At 51.0% G+C, this 16,736-nt stretch overlaps 1 protein-coding gene and 1 pseudogene across 6 annotated transcripts in view; one reads left to right on the forward strand and one right to left on the reverse strand.

Annotated features, from left to right (window-relative positions):
• RFFL (ring finger and FYVE like domain containing E3 ubiquitin protein ligase) overlaps positions 1-15,414 on the forward strand; it is a 66,516-nt gene extending 51,102 nt beyond the window's left edge. For 5 of the 6 annotated variants that reach the window (XM_059150110.1, XM_059150109.1, XM_059150108.1 and 2 more), the window contains exons 3-7: positions 4,717-5,127; positions 8,024-8,107; positions 9,062-9,272; positions 10,524-10,547; positions 12,798-15,414. In XM_059150110.1, coding sequence (XP_059006093.1) covers positions 4,717-5,127; positions 8,024-8,107; positions 9,062-9,272; positions 10,524-10,547; positions 12,798-12,979 — 912 coding nt within the window. In that variant the 3' untranslated portion in view covers positions 12,980-15,414. The remainder of the gene's footprint in view (positions 1-4,716; positions 5,128-8,023; positions 8,108-9,061; positions 9,273-10,523; positions 10,548-12,797) is intronic. The other variant, XM_059150112.1, reaches the window with a different exon arrangement.
• Positions 1,618-1,820, reverse strand: LOC131816654 (small nuclear ribonucleoprotein G-like; annotated as a pseudogene).
• Positions 15,415-16,736: the final 1,322 nt, after the last annotated feature.

The following is a 16,736-nucleotide window of genomic DNA, read 5'->3' on the forward strand; positions in this document are numbered from 1 at the left end:
AAAAGTTCTAATTTGAATGGTAAAAGATGGTTATTGGCATGATAGTTTCTTGACACAGAAATACGAATTAATTTTGTTTATTTCACAATGAATTTTGTGACTATGAAGGATGTTTTTCCCTATGAGAATTTTTCCTTTGTAATTTCATGCTGAAGTCAATCAGCAATTCTTATCTTTGGGGTTTGGCAAATAACAACTGCAGGCTTTTAACATGTTTTCTGGAAGTGGTTGAATGGAAATGATTACACGGAACCCACTGTCCTTTCTCCATTGTGGTCATTATTTTCTGAGTGCTCATTGAGTACAAACCACAGATAACATTAAGGACTGTCTGGAGAGAACAGAAGGAGGAGGTACCTGCTGCCTTCCTAGCATTTTTAGTCTTAGAGGGGAATGACCAACTGGGATTAAGCCAAATACCCCATCTGTATTGGTAAGACTCCCCCCACACCCCCTGCAGTTCCCTGACAGTTTTGGAGGAGGGCAGGGTGTCCAGCCTCTTTAGTTGGACCAGTTGGTGGAGGGAGAGGAGGAGGTGGTGCTGAGAAACATGGGAGGGGTCTTGAAACACGCCCCCCCAGGGGAAAGAAAGAGGAAGGGGAAAGAAGAGGGGGGAGGGAGAAGGAGCTGCATTGGCAAAAGCTCCGGAGACAAAGGGGGAAAAGGAGTCAAAGGTGACCGTGTTACCTTTTTTGGTGAGTGCCCACCTTATGCCAAGAATTTAGACACATCGTGTCCCATAATACTTTCAGGGGTCCTGAGAGGTGGGTTGGCCATCCGACGTGACCAGTGAGAAATTGGAGGCCCCGGGAGGTTGCTCTGTTTTGCAGGAGTTCCCTTAGCTCAAAAGGGGCTGGCCAGCAACGAATCCTAACTGCCAATCCTAACTGCCACTCCTCACGCTGGCCCTCTCCTCCCTGGGCTGCAGGAAGGCTGGCCTAGAGGGAAGCTGGCCTGCCCTGGGGAGTTTGTGTGGGGCGGGCGTAGGAGTGAGGGAAGGGCAGGGGAGCAAAGGAGAGCCTGCCCAGGGCCATCCCTGAAGGAGGTGCAAGTGTTTGCTGCGGGAGGGCTGTCTGTCCTCTTGGTGCGTTTGCAGGCCTGTCAGCTTTGCCAGTGCATCTTTCAGGCCACCAGCTTCCTCAGTCGTGTGCACAGTTTGCTCCAGTTTAGACAGACGCCTTTCCTTCGCTCATTCTGCCCACATGTGTTGACAGCTGGCTTCTCCTTTGTCCTGTCCTGCCTCTGCAGACTGGGATTTCAGCCTGGAGCGCAGTCCTAGTCCTTGAGGGCGTGGTGCAGATGCCGGCTGACTCCAGAGGCCCCGGTGAGCTGGGGTGAGCTGGAGATGCTGAGAAGCTGGGTTGCCGCCTCTCTGTTCTGGTCCTGCCTCCAGTGAGCTGTCCAAGTTTGAAGGAAGACTAGAGAGTTGTTCAGATCTGGCTGATTGAGCCACGCAGACTTTTTTTTTTTTTTTTTTACTATTATGGAAGTTTATTTAACAAAAAAATTCAGTATGAGAATGCACACGACCTGAATTTTATATTGTAGTGAGACAGGTACTATGGAGAGGGGAGACACGTGGAAGCAGTTGATTCTTCTGATGAACACAGCCATTGTTTATGCTCGTTCCACGGCTTCTAACGGGATCATACTGTTTCCTCATACTACCACCATTCCACTATTGTTGCCATCTCCACACATTCGTCTATCACAAGATTCATAAACGGATCGAAGCCCCACAGTATTCCTTGGACATGTCTGCCACCATTTAATTTCAATGATAATTTCTTGCTCATAAATATTTTCAACTCAGGAGGGTGAGCTTTTTGCTCATGGTGTCTACTTGGCAAGCTCAACGATGCCTCCAAACGGAATCTGTGGCATCCCTCACCAACTCAGGGCTTTCTCATTGTGTCAGGCTAGGTATTGTCAGACTGCACAGACTTAAGTCCTTTTCCAGGTCAGGCCCTACAGCGTCTGACACTGAAGCCTCTTCAGTGTACTTTGCCATCCTGAACACATTTCCTTTCCCAATAGAAAAGCTTTAGATAGAAATGAACCCCCAAGACCCCAAAACATCCCATTTTCCACCCGAGTGGCTCCAGGTCCCAGAACCGCTATGAGGCTCGGGCCCCATGCGTCCTTTTAAGTCGGCCCCTGACCATTTTATGATCTGGTTGTAACTGTAGAGAGTGAGGGAGCTTGATACATGTCCTCTCGAAATGCCGTTAAGTATTCGTAGTCAGAGGGGCGCCTGGGTGGCTCAGGGGTTAAGTCTCTGCCTTCGGGTCCTGGGATGATCTCAGGGTCCTGGGATCGAGCCCTGTATTGGGCTCTCTGCTCAGTGGGGATCCTCCTTCCCCCTCTTCTCTCTCTCTCTGCCTGCTTCTCTGCCTATTTGTGATCTCTGTCTCTGCCAAATAAATAAATAAAATATTCAAAAAAAAAAAAAGTATTCATAGTCAGACCTGGGTGGTGAACCTTCTGCCGTTTCCCTCCGGTGTGCAGGAAGCTTGTGCAGAACCAGGCACCGCTGCCTCAGCTGTGCGGACTTCTCCAGCCCACACGCAAGTCTGATCGCAACCCTGAGAACCTCAGTCTCGCTGGCATTCTTGTTAGTTTGCATTCAGCTTTCTATATTTAGAAGGGAGGGGGAGAAATAGGTTAACGCTCAAGTCACTGGAGGCTGAAAAGTTCATTTATTTATTTATTTATTTGACAGAAAGAGATCACAAGTGGGCAGAGAGGCAGGCAAAGAGAGAGAGAGAGAGGGAAGCAGGCTCCCTGCTGAGCAGAGAGCCCGATGTGGGACTCGATCCCAGGACCCTGAGATCATGACCTGAGCCGAAGGCAGCGGATTAATCCACTGAGCCACCCAGGCGCCCCTGAAAAGATCATTTCTTTAACGGACTAGTGGGTGTGCTCCTGGGACCATCCCAGTGTGCCCAGGAATCACCTCTGCTATGGGAGTGCGGCCTGCTCTTGGCCAGAGCAGAGCTCAGTCCCATGTCACTGTGCTGGCTCAGCCTGGGGCACGAGAGGCTGAGGATTTGCTTCCTGTGGGTTGAGTGAGCTTTCGTGTGATGTGGTGTCTGCTGTTGAGGTACAGCCTGCCTCTTGCGTGCTCTTGTTGTGCGGCTAAGACACTGCTTGCACAAACGAGAGCTCCCTGGTCGTGTCCAGAGGCTCCCTTCTTTTCTTCCAGTCCCCCCGCCTTAGGTGTCTGAGTATTTGTCTTGGATATGCTCTCATGTGCCACTGGATTCCCAGCACTCCGAGTGGGCCTTCCTGGGGTGGGGAGCCTGGGCGCTGCCTCTGTGGATGGGATTCCGGGCGGGGACCTTGGGCTGGGTCCTGCTGTCCGTTGGCTTGGACGGGGCTGAGTCAGGCAATGTGGCCTGCTGGAAAGGGCTTGACTGGGCATTCCACAGGGACAGGCTTTGAGTGTGAACCCCAGCCCTGCTGTTTCCTGCCCGCCCTTGAGTGTGATGCTTCATCTCTCTAGGCTGCGTTTGCTGTGTCTGTGCAACAGGGAGGCACATTACTAATTATTAGTGTTGGTGTACATTAATACATGATACAATGATAAAATAATACTTTGTGGGGTTGCTTTGAAAGTTAAATGACAAGCTCTAGGAAAGAGTAGCCTCTCAATAAATTTAATCAACAATATTAATAATAACCACCACTGTACTTACGCATTTGCTTTTTTTTTTTTTAAAGATTTTATTTATTTATTTGCCAGAGAGAGAGAGAGAGAGGGAGAGAGAAAGCACGTGCAAGCGAGCACAGGCAGACAGAGTGGCAGCAGAGGCAGAGGGAGAAGCAGGCTCCCAGCCGAACAAGGAGCCCGATGTGGGACTCGATCCCAGGACGCTGGGATCATGACCTGAGCCGAAGGCAGCTGCCCAACCAACTGAGCCACCCAGGCGTCCCACACATTTTCTTTCTTTTCTCAGCAATAAAGTAGAAGGAATCATAGTTCAGGATTTGAATACTGGCTCTCCAAATTAGCTCTCATTCCCTAGCAATAATAATGAAAAGAGTTAATACTTTACTGAAGAAATCATGTGTCACATACGCTAAATGCATGGCCTCTTAACTGTATGGCATTCCTAAGGTAGGTACTGTCATCACCTCCATCTTACAGATGAGGAAACTGAGGGCCAGATAGGCTAACTTATACACCTAAGGTGACACCGTAAAAAAAAAAGGGAAGGAGGGGCGCCTGGGTGGCTCAGTGGGTTAAAGTGTCTGCCTTCGGCTCAGGTCATGATCTCAAGGTCCTGGGATCGAACCCTGTATCGGGCTCTCTGCTCAGCGGGGAGCCTGCTTCCCGCTCTCTCTCTCTGCCTGCCTCTCTGCCTACTTGTGATCTCTCTGTCAAATAAATAAAAAATCTAAAAAAAAAAAATTACGTTAAAAAAAAGGAGGGAGACTAAGTGAAAATATGGGCTTTTTAGATTCTAAAGCTAGTAGTCATATAATTAATAGCATCTGTTACTCGGCAAGGAAAGAATAAGTCTCAGTGGAACACTGAATATAGTAGTGCTGAACCTGAAGTCGAGGCAGGCTGCACCCTGACATACAGGAGGTAGCTTCGTACCCACAGGAGTGATCGGGGGAGTCTTGCCAGGCATGGCAGCACTGAGCCCCCCTCCTACTCTGACTTGTTCTCAGTCTGACATGGTTTCCTCTGCCTCTTGGTCTAAGCAGCAGACCTGCCTCGACTGCAAGAAAAATTTCTGCATGACCTGTTCGAGCCAAGTGGGGAACGGGCCCCGCCTCTGCCTCCTCTGCCAGCGAGTCCGAGCCACGGCCTTTCAGCGGGAGGAGCTCATGAAGATGAAGGTGAAGGACCTGAGGGACTATCTCAGCCTCCATGACGTCTCTACCGAAATGTGCCGGGAGAAAGAGGAGCTGGTGCTCCTGGTGCTTGGTCAGCAGCCTGTAATCTCTCAGGAGGGCAGGACTCGCGCCCCCACCCTGTCCCCGGACTTCCCCGAGCACCAGGCCTTCCGGACGCAGCCTCAGGCCAGCACAGTACCTCCTACCTCGGCGAGACTCCCCTCTTCGCCTGCACAAGCCACCTCTGTGTTCCCCGCCCAGGCTCAGGAAAGCCAGCAGGTACGCCCGTCCCTGCCGCTGTGCCGGCTCAGCTGGCTCCCCTGCCTGCATTCGGGGGGGTGGGGTAAGCGTCTTGATTATGTGAGGCCCTTTTGCCTCCTGATGCAGGAAATGTCTTCTGGGCCTATTTGGTTTTTTTTTTCCCAGAGATGATCATGCACGGTACCAGGTATTTTTGTGGTTTCTGTATGTTTTTGATACGAACCTATCCCAGCTAGTCATTTTTTTAAACTCCCCATTCCAGAAATATTTTGAGAAAACCCATGTCTACTTTCCAGATTTGTTCTGTTCAGGCTGGCCTCCTGCTTACCTTTGCTGTGGTCCTCTGTAACGGACACAGGGCACAGAGGGAGGGAAGGGAGAGCAGGGGGCATGGCTTCTGTGGCCGGTCGCTGAGTGGGTCAGGTCATGGTTGGCATGACATTGAATGATAATTGCCTGGTCATCGTCCCAGGGGCCTCAGGAATGGTCAGCGAAGAGCAGCCCGTTCGCTGAACTGCGAGCCGCGCATGGGGTGCGCGGAATGGTGGGCGCCATCAGAAGGGCCCCGTGAAATGGGCAGTAGACGTGCAAACCAGCTTTCGGGTTTGAGAGAGACCGAGAGAGGTACGCAGTGTGTGAGGACTGATGGCATCCCGCAGACAGACTTCAGTGCCTCGGTGACCCTCCAGCATATACGGCTTGGGCTGTGGCCGGGGCATTCGGACCTCGAGGATCTGGTTTCCACATCCAGTCTGTTGCTGTTTGGTGGCCTTGGGCCAACTCTGAGCCTTCAGCACTGAACCAGGGTCAGTAGCCCCGGGGCACTTTGGCTGCTGCCAGGCCCTCAGGAGGGCAGGCCTGTGGGGCAGCAGGTCTGAAAAGCTGTGAGCTCCTTCCAGCTGGCACTGCCCTACCTAGTGTTGTCCGCTCCCCTGCACGCCATGGCTGGCTGCTGCCTCTGGCTTATGACCCCTCCCTTGTCAGGACTGGGCCCCTGATTCATTCAGCTCTGGTGGGCGCGGAGGCATAAAAGGCCAGGGCGATGCGTCCTTCACCTGTGGGGACTTGTCAGCTCCCTGGGCACCTGTGCTGTGTTCTCTCCCAGCCCCAGGTGAACTCTTCCTGACCCTTGGCTCTGTCTGCCTCCTATGCAGCGTCCTCGCCTCAGAGCGGTGGAACACTCCTCTCTGCTTTTGGGGAGCCCAAGGAGTAACTTGAGGAAATTGTTTTTCCCTTAAGAACCGTCTGGTGGATTTTTCAATGAAAGCAGTGGGTTCGAAACTTCTGTTGCTCACCAGAGATTCCAGACTGCGCCTATAGGTCCCATGCATACGCCAGATCTCATCGGGTCCTTCCATGGTACTTTCAGAGGGCCTTGGTGCCTGCTTGCATCCGTGCTGGTGAGATCTGCATTTGTCAAGCCAGGAGAGCAGGCCTGGGGAGGTCAAGTGGCCTGCGCAGGCTACCCGCACCTAGGATGCACATCAGCCCGGGGCGCCTGCTCCCCCAGATTTCTTTCCCTGACCCCTGGTGTCCTGGCAGTGGTTGCTAGGGAAGGAGGTGGGTGGAATAAGCAAAATTTTGGGCAGATACAATTTGAAGGATTTTAATTTAGCCAGTGGGCCAACTGAAGAGACAAGAGTATGCTTTGTAGTGGGAGATCCGGTTTCCCCTTCTTGGGAAGAAAAGGACTTACAGAAGCCGTCTGCTTAGGAACAGGTTAGACTCGCAGAGACTTGGTAACTCCAGGGCGACACCTGGGGTACTACTGGTGGGTGCGTCGTCTTGCTAAAGCTAAAGGGAAACTAGAGGAGTTGACGAGGACACTTGGATGCACCCGCATACATGTACGCTCTATGTGCTCTTCTCACCACTTGGCATTGTGGATGATGGTGGGGATTTCTGTGTCATTTCCTTTGTCATTATTTGCCTCTTCTTGACCAGCTCTGTGTTAGGCATCCTAATATGGGCTGAGTGGTTGGGGCCACAGATGACTGGTTTCCTGTACTGTTCCTTTATTGGTGTTCTGAGAATCTAGAGAAAAGGCCTGTGAGCTCAGACACGTCTTTGCTGCGGGCTCACACCAGACCCTTTACCTGGAGGGTAAAGAAGAGATGAAAAGGGTCTAGTGAAGAGGTTTGTGGCTTAAATGGTAACGGGATGAGGAGGCTCACAGTTTGAACTACTATTTGGCAAAACTTTTGAGAAGGTAAAATTCTAAACTCCTTAAGTGTAAGATGTCTATGTCTTTATAGTTTTAGGCTAATAGATTCTTACGTGCATTAAAATATATATATTTTTAATCAGGTTTCAAGATAGTTCTTAGTGCGCACTGCTGATTGGAGCCATTTCTAGAATGTGAGAGCAGTGACTGGGTGCAGGAGAGGGAGCAGAATGGTGAGGGTCTGAGAAATGTCTCAGGGAATCCAGGGAGATGTAGCGTGGAGGCAGGAAGACATGGTATGGACACTCTAAGAAAATAGTGGACATCACTGATAGGGGCAGAGCCCAGGACGGTGGGTGGGAGTTACAGGGAGGGCGGTCTGGGCTCAATGTCCAGGAGAACCCGGATGGCAGTTTGAGAGCAGTCCCGCAGTGGCATGCATCTGTGCTCTACCTCTCGCTCCCTACTGCTCGAGCTGAGAACACACGGACCGTGACTGGCTGCTCATGCCGTTCTGGTGGGGAGCGCAGTTAGCGACCTTCTTGTTTTAGAGTTGAAATGTTTGTGTTGTGTCTCTGCCCAACAAAGTCAGTATTAAGGAGCAGGCTTCTGTAATGCTGTTGTTTGAGACACCAGATTCCTGGGGAGATGGGAACATGTTTGGATGTGGAATGAGCTGGGCAGAGGCCCACACTGTGTGAATCTCTGGGGCATCTCTGTGCATGTGATGGCACCTTTCTCTTCCCACAGGCCAATGGCCATGTGTCTCAGGACCAAGAGGAACCTGTCTACCTGGAGAGCACAGCCAGAGCACCTGCTGAGGAGGAGACCCAGGTGGGGCCTCTGCTCCGGTCTGCGCCTTTGCGTTTGCTCTTTCTCTGCTGGTATTAGGCTGTGAATAGGCCCCTTGCAGCAGACTCAGAGGTGGTGAAGAATCAGTGTGTGGTGACAGTCCTACATTCAGTTCTGCTTTCAGGGGTGGGGCTTAGTGTTAACTTTCCACATTAACCTCTGAAGCTGTCAATCATTAGGGCAGAGTGGTGAGCTCATAGTGGAGACCAGGGAGCCTCATGGCCCCTTAGTTTCTAGGGTCTTGACTTGCTGTAAGCTGCCACAGGGCAAGCTCCTGGTGCTGCTGTGCAAATCTTGTCCTGCTGCTAGCACACAGTAGTCATCGTCAGGGGAAAGAGGTCAGAAAATCAGGAGGAAGACTGAGTGGGAGTTGGGCCTCAGCCACGGTAGGGCAGTCAGATGCTGCCGCCAGCGGGGCGGCGAAGCCATGGTCGAGGGTGCGTACTGAGGAGCGCTCACCAGGGAAGTCTGCCTCTCCCACAGGGAAGCAGAAGTCTGTCCAGGAAGGAGAGGAGAGGCCAGCACCATGCTCGTTGGCTTCTTGCGCTGCTACATTCAGTCCTTAGGGACCTAGTGCAGCAGTACTGCCAGGTCTCCTGTATGGATGTGTGGATAGGCTAAACTCCGTAGTGTTTAGCATCAGTCCGAGGAGGAGTCAAAATCAGGGCCATGGGACTCACACTGGTGCCCCTTCTACTCGTCACACCGATTGGTTGGTTGGGGGCTGGCTGTGCCCGAGCCCAGGCCCACGGGTCAGGAAGAGACTGTGGTCTCATCGGCTCTGCAGAGCGCCGCGCCGGGTTTCTTCCTGCCTCTACTCCTGCTCTTCTTGAGGTCAGTCCCCTCAGGCACGGCCTGGGGAATGCTCTGGGGTCCTTGGAGAGAGAGCTTGGGACGGGGAAGCTGAGCCCACAAATCCCACCGTTGCCATTGCAGTCTGTCGACTCAGAGGACAGCTTCGTCCCGGGCCGGAGGGCCTCCCTGTCTGACCTGACCGACCTGGAGGACATCGAAGGTCTGACCGTGCGGCAGCTGAAAGAGATCCTGGCGCGCAACTTCGTCAACTACAAGGGCTGCTGCGAGAAGTGGGAGCTGATGGAGAGGGTGACAAGGCTGTACAAGGACCAGAAGGGGCTCCAGCACCTGGGTGAGGCGCTGCCCAGGCGGCGCTTGCTGTCGCTCTGCAGCATGGCAGCATTGCCCTGACTAGGTTTCTGTGCTTTTGGCCGAGCAAGCAGTCACCTTCCACCCTGGCACCAGCTAATAGCTGCCGTTTGAAGTTGAATGCTGGGACCGGGCTAAGCTCCGTAAATATTTTATTCAGTCCTCAGCGCTGCCTGTGAAATAGGCATTATTAGCAGCTTTTTGGGGTTTTTTTTTTTTTTTTTAAGATTTGAGGGAGAGAGAGAATATGAGCATGAGTAGGGGGAGGGGCAGAGGGAAAAGATCTTGAGCAGACTCCTTGCTGAATGTGGAGCCCAACACGGGGCTCATGACCTGAGCTGAAACCAAGAGTGGACGCTTAAGTAACTGAGCCACCCAGGCGCCCCTAGCATTACCCTTTTATTGTAGAGCCCGGGTTTGCACTGAAGATTTCCTGGACTGAATCCATAGCCTTTCCTACCTCGTGCCATCCCGCCATAACCACTAGCACCACAGCAGTGCTGTTCTCAACAGCTGGGGGACGAGGAAGTGAACCCATGGTACAAGGGAAATACAGATATGCTGCCTGAGCCTGGGCTTTCCCTATGGTCGTTTCCCAAAGCATTCGACACGGTGTCATTTTCTGGCGATGCCCAGTAAGATGTCTGGGTTTGTGGTTAAATAAGTTTGGGGGGAAAAACTAGGTCTCTATGGTAGATAGTAAAGGCAGAGAAGTTCTACAGAAGAGGGGTGTGTTTAACTTTAATGGTTGAAGTACGATTTCAGGCTCTCCTATTCCACTGGTTCATCAGAGTTGACGATGTCTTACCAGTCCTCTAGTCACGGACTCACTTTTCCCTTTGGGTTATCCCCAGGATCTCCAGAGTTATGAGGTCCTAGGGAACAGGACATGGCCCCACCTGGGAACTTCATCCCGACTTCTTAGCTGACTGGAACAGACAGTTCCTTTCTTGTTGCCTTTAATATGGGCTTCAAGTGACAGAGAAGGGTACCGTGCCCATACGGTACTGCCCACTTGGCAGTGTTGTTCATGTGAGCTGGTGGAGTCCCTTTTTCTAAGAGCAGACCCGAAATATCAGCACAGGCTGTGTGTGAGCAGTCAGCACGGGAGACGAGGGCAGGCATCTGGCTGGGCTCTTGGCCAGCCTGGTTCCCAAGCAGGGAAGCAGTCCGACTGTAAAAGTTAGGCTGGTGGGAAACTTTCCTTACCTCTTCTTTCTCTTTCCTTTTTCAGTGTGTGGTGCTGAAGACCAAAACGGTACGTAGTTGCTTCTGCTTGGGACCGTGCTCAGGCTCTGAGCTCTTGTGTCTTTCCCTTCTGCCAACCCTGCTTCCTCTCAGCAGTCTAAGAATTCTGAGCATACTGGCATCCACAGAGAGAACTGGGGGAAATGTACAGGGAAGCAGGGCTTCTCAGCATCTTTAAAAATTCTCATTCTCACCTTGCTGGGAAGGGTGAAGAGTGGCAGCAGACCCAGGGGCAGATTGATTTGCAGGTCTTTGGGTTGCCAGAGCTCAGGAGCAAGCATTTGTAAAATATTTAACAAAGTGAGTGGTGGCATGTGTGACCTTCAGTTCATTTTTCGTACCTCTGCTGCTATGGCACTCCTTCCCCTATGGTTTTCACTCTATTGTCATTCTGAGAAGGTCTCTGAGCCCTGTTTGTACAGGGCTGGGTGGTGGCTAGAGCTGCTCTGGGGACTGAATAGGAAAGGGATCACTTGTGTGCTCTCTGGGCACAAGGCGCATCTACCACCTCAGCTGCTACACCCCCACCTGTGTGCTCGAGACCACCACGGGAGCTTCAGGGGCCCCAGGACGCACTGCAGGCATCCAGCTGGATCTAGGCCTCATTTCTTTTTGAAAGCCTCAAGGCTATATGGTTGTGAGCTCTTCCCCCGAGAAAGAATGTCCTCAGAGTAGTGTTGGGGGCCTGTAAACCATTTTAAAACTTTCAGAAGACTCCAAGTTTGTTATTTGGCAAAATGGTCTTTTGCTCAGAATGGGACAGAGTCTTCCAGCTGATAAATCCTGAAGCCTCCCCTAAGTGCTGACTTTCTGAAGAGTCCAGGAAGTAGGAGAAAGTGCCAAACAGCAGAGGACAGAGAATTCCCCTGTGGAGTGGGACAGGTGACTGGTATGAAACCAGTTCCCTACTTATGGCTCCCTGGTTCAGGCTACCATTTAAAGATTTTACTATTTTTAGACGAGACAGACAGAGCAAGCGAGCGAGGGCGCACATGCATGTACACGCAGGGCAGAGGGAGGGGCAGAGGGAGAGAGAGAGAATCTCAAGCCGAGTCTGCACTGAGCATGGAGCCCCACCTGGGGCTTCAGGCTACCATTTAAAACATGCTAGGGGTGGCTAGGTTTTTGGACATGAAGGTTCTTCTGTGTTTGCACTAAAGTATCATACTTTAGTGGGCCAGATGTTCTGTACCTCCTTGCTCACATAAGCCAGCCAGAAGTTATTGAGAATTCTGTGCACTGGGCAGTTAATACTAATTTGATAGTCCCTATCCTCAGGCCACTTGCCTAGAAGGCCTGCCTGGATTCAAATCCTGGCTCTGCTTAGCAGCTGTGTGTCCATGGGCCAGCCACTTAACTCCTTGGCCTCAGGGGCCTCATCTATAAGGTACCTACTTCATAGTTTTCACAAGGATTCAAAGAGTTTAATATGCAAAACTCTTAGGACCCTGCCTGGCACAGATTTCCACATATGTGAGCTGTTAGGACTCCCTTGAGAGATGTTCATTTATCAGACATTTTGAGAACATATACCACATGATGGGCATTTTAGAGATTCAAAGAGGAAGATCTGACCTCAGAGCATCTAACAAATGCTAAGTATATAGTTGCAGAAATCAAGCAAATTGGTTGAATTAAGGAACTCGCAGAGTCATGGGGGAGCTCAGTAGTTAAGACATTTTAATCCCATGTTGAGAAGCTGGTGTGGGGGGAGCACAGAAGAGGGAGCTGTGATCTCTGCTGGGCTCTTCTGCTAGGCAGCCTCCTCAGAGGAAGCCCTGGGGAAGGCTGGGGGACAGCACAGGGAGCCCCCAAGATCCTTGGCTGTATTCAGCTGGGTATATGTTTACTGAGAAGCCTTGCAATCCTTCAAGAACCATTCACTACAGTTCCGATTGTATCACACTTTTTGGAACCAGTTTTTATCTTTTCAGCATGTTCAGCCTCGGGGGATAATGAGTCCCTAAGTGCCACTTACTCACCATATTACAGCCACAACTGTCTGAAAACTCTTTGAAGCTTTGAGGACTTTGCCTTATTTAGCTGTCCTCTTCTGGGTTGTATTTGATCTCCAAGTACTTTATTGTCCACATCTGCAGCCCGGCCAGGAGAGGTGGGGCTGGTTTCTGGAGTTCTAGCTGAGGGCAGTGTGTGGATTTGGGGTGTCCTCAGCACACCCTCAGCATGCCCCTTCTCTCTGTCCCCCTGCTGCCCCCTGCATTTACAGTCTCCTCTCCCCACCGCCCCCCGCCCCTGCCAGGTGGAGCAGTGCCGCCCAGCGTGGAGGAGAACCTGTGCAGGATCTGCATGGACTCGCCCATTGACTGTGTCTTGCTGGAGTGCGGTCACATGGTCACCTGCACCAAGTGCGGCAAGCGCATGAATGAGTGTCCCATCTGTCGGCAGTATGTGATCCGAGCCGTGCACGTCTTCAGATCCTGAGGGCTGGTGCCAGCTTCTTCAGTGCCTTACAGGGACAGAGCTGGAAGGGTCTGGGCTCCAGAATGACCAGCTTGCAGAGGGGCAGGCTAACAAGAGAATCTGCAAGCAAAGATGCGGTCACCTCTGGGCATGCCTGTCCCACCTTGGCGGCGCACCTCTTGGCTGGTGAACCCCGAGGCCCGTGGGAGCTGGTACAGATCGCGTGGGCAAGTCCCTGTTCCAGTGATCTTGGGGTAATGATGGTAATTGATGAAGAGAGGATTTTCCAGAACTTGGACCAGATTTTCCTCTCTTCCTCTGTAAACCTAACAGTTTCCCCCTTCCCCCTGTACCCCGGCCATCCCTGAGCCACCTGTGTTCCAGCCATCAGAGGTCCTGGTAGAAATGGTTCTCTTCCTCCCCAGCACATTTGGGTTTATTTCTGGTCTCTGGCTTTCTGTGCTTTACCAGCTTTGCTAGTCTCTTGCTACATTGCCTAAATTTTTTTTCTTCAGACCAAAAAGATGTTAGCTTACCAGACCAATAGTGATCCTCCTTAGGACTAAATCTGGACCAGTAAACTTTTTCTCTGGTGAGAAATGAAACACAAATGCTATTGGAAAATTGCAAAGTCATTTAGAGTTGCTTCCTGAAGTGCTGGGATTGGAAGCGAGGAATCTCCTGACTGAACCTTGGGAGGCAGCAAAGCATCTGCAGGGAAGTTTAAGTCTGTGTGTGTGAGATGGCACGGGCATCCAGCTCTGGTGCTCTTAGAGCCTGTGTGCCACCCTTGATTTTAGTTTACGAGAAAAGGGAAAGTTTTAGGTGGAAACTGCTTAATTTTGACTTCTCTAACACAAAGGAATTGCAAACCACTTTCCCCTGGGAATGAAGTCCCTCTTCCATGGAGGTTTTTAAACATGGTCTCACTAAGACAGACTAAGGCAAAGAGCCTTGCTCTTCTCTAGCCACACTTCTCACGAAGTTCCTGGAGACTGAAACTGAACACCTAAGGGGTATTGGAAGATACTGAATGGGACTGGATTCAACCCTGGGGCAGACAGCTGCAAGTCTTGATTCCCTAGGTTAGCGGGGACTCCCTGCTCCCATTTCCTTCCTGAGCCTACTGATTTGAGGGGAGGTCTAGAAGAAGCATATTCTTGAGCCCTCTTAGGGTGGGTCTACCACTGGAAGAGCCAAAGGGCTTAAGTCTGCTGGAGCAGCAAGGCCAAGAACATGTGCTATCAGAAGAGCTGTGCGTGCTGCCATTCGGGGGGTGAACTATACAACCCTTAAGCTCCAGAAGGCCTTAGCAGACCACCTGCTACCCTCTCCCCCTGCTGTGCAGTCAAGTTCTCACAGACTGGAAGCAGTCAGGACTTTGGAAACAGTGGGAAACCTCCAAGGGGACCTGCTTATTGGTACAGACATACTTAGGCTTCCCCCCACCAACCACTATTCCCCTTCGGAAGAATGAAATTATTTCATAAAGCAGTTGTCAGTTGCACACTGGGCCACTTACCTTGACATTACGCCAAGTCCCGGATGATCTGATTCTGGGACAGCCTTTGTAGGAATCGGGGTATTCAAGAGAGAGGTCTGCGATGAGGACCTTTCACTCTTCTGCTGGACAGTACCTACTACTGTTTACAATGCCTGCCAGTTTAGCAGAGGATTCAGCTGCTTCTGATTCCACTGTAACAGGTGTGTGTGTATATATACACATATATATGCAACTTAGTTACGATCTAGCAATAACTTCAGGGCAGAAGCTGGCTCTCTCCCTACTTAAAACTTGCTTTCACTGCTGAGGCCTTACCTCTCCCTACCTCCCACATTCCCTCCTAGACAGAGGTTAAAAATAATATCCTGAAGGTTGGTTAGTAACCTCAGTAAGAATTAGAACTGCTATCATTTGCTCATTCTGGAGAAAGAACTTGCCTTTAAGTCTTTTGATCTTGGTGAAGGTTTCCATTCAGGAAAAAATATGTCAAACCACCCTGATTTGTTGTTCATCATTATTACACCAAATAAAGGCTGGGAATTTCAAGATCCCATTTCAGTTACTATCTAATCTAGGTAGAAAACTTGATTTTTTATCTCCAAGTGCTCTCCCTTGCCCCTCATGGATCCTTGGTCTTAATTATCATGAAACATCTTAATTCTTCCAATTATTCCATAGCTTTGGCTGTGATCGTTTTGTTAAGACTTGGGAGAGCTGACTGGTTCTCAGTACCCTGGAATAGCTGGATCCAAGCTCGTACCCAGAAGCTGTGCAGGAGTCCTTGCACAATATATATTGTATAAATTTGTTCAATCTTTCAGATGTGAATGTGTTATTTCAAGTGGCTTATATTAAGATTCTCAGACTTACGTGGGTGTTAAAGCAAACCCAGATGTGTATTTTTTGTTACAGAGCTCTGCTTTATAATTTTATAATAAAATTTCACTGGAGATACCTGTCTGATCTGGTGGGAGGACACCAGAGGTCAAGACTGCAACAGAGCTGAGGGACCACAGGCTGATCCCAGGCTCTTGAGAGACTGCGTTACTTGTGGAGGTGCCTGGGCCAGGTGGCCATGTGGATATTCCTGTTCAACAGATGAGGAAATGAAGTTCAGCAGTGTTCTGACTTGTTCAAGATCTCACAACTAGTATGTGGGAGCTGCCACGGAACAGCCTAGAAGAGGATGGGAGCTGTGTAGCGAAAAGGACCAGCTTTAGCATTAAGGAAGAAATACCAAGGGAGACCAGACATTGACACTGACCTTGTAGAGATGGGCCTTAGAGATGTGGGTAGAAAGGAATCTGAGGAGAGCCAATGTGCTCAGTTAAGTCTTCAGGTAACCCCAGGGATGGAAGCTTCTGGATACAGCTGTACAGTTGGTGTGGCTCAGAGGTTGACCCAGCCCAGCTGTGTGGCACAGGCCTGTGTGGGGAGAGCTAGATTATGTGTAGATCTGCCTTGGGACTTGAGGTGAGAAGAGGAAACAATCTTGCCTGGAGGCAGTAAGGGCCAAGGCTGAGCTGCAGCATTCTGTCCTCTACTGGGCACCCAGGACGACCTACTGCCTGCTGTCAACCAGCAGCATGTAAACAAAGGTCCAAAGGCGGGCAGGCCTTGAGCACTGTGCTGGGGAGGTTTTAGATGCTGTTGCCTGGCGGGTGCGGGGCACAGAAATACAGAATTGTATAGACAGTGTAATCTCAGCAGCAAAGGAGAATACTCCTGAGGGAGACCAGAAGGAAAGAGACCTAACACCTTCAACAGGGAACTGGAGAGAGCACCCAATGAGGCCAGAAAGGGCCTCTGGGCCAAGCTCATTACTGAGCTGCTCCCCAGTGGCCGGCAGGGCCCTGGTGCTGCAAGGGCGCACCCTGAGTGTAAGCCACAGGTCAGGACAGGTGGTGCTGGGTCTAGAGCAGTGGGGTCAAAGGGCAGTGGCAGTGTCCGCTGGCAGAATGCCAGGGGGAATGCTTTGTTCTGCTGCCCCATCTGGCAGCTTGGCTTGAGGAGGCTGGAGAGGGGGATGGAAATTTATGTAGGTCAGTGCTCAAAGGAGCAGTGGCTTTTGTCTCTGCAAAGGATAGAATAAAGGGAGTCTTATTCTCCATACTCTCGCTAGACTGAATGGTGCCTATTCAAAAACACCAGTGTGTTGGGCCAGAGTTAGGGTAGTACCAATCCCTCCTGCCCCCTCTTTCCAACACATCTTAATGGGCAGGTAGAGAGACCAGATCGGGTTAGGGCCGGCCTCTACGCTGACTGACTAGCAGC

This window comes from Mustela lutreola, chromosome 15, assembly GCF_030435805.1.
Source record: "Mustela lutreola isolate mMusLut2 chromosome 15, mMusLut2.pri, whole genome shotgun sequence".
Taxonomy (NCBI): Eukaryota; Metazoa; Chordata; class Mammalia; order Carnivora; family Mustelidae; genus Mustela; species Mustela lutreola.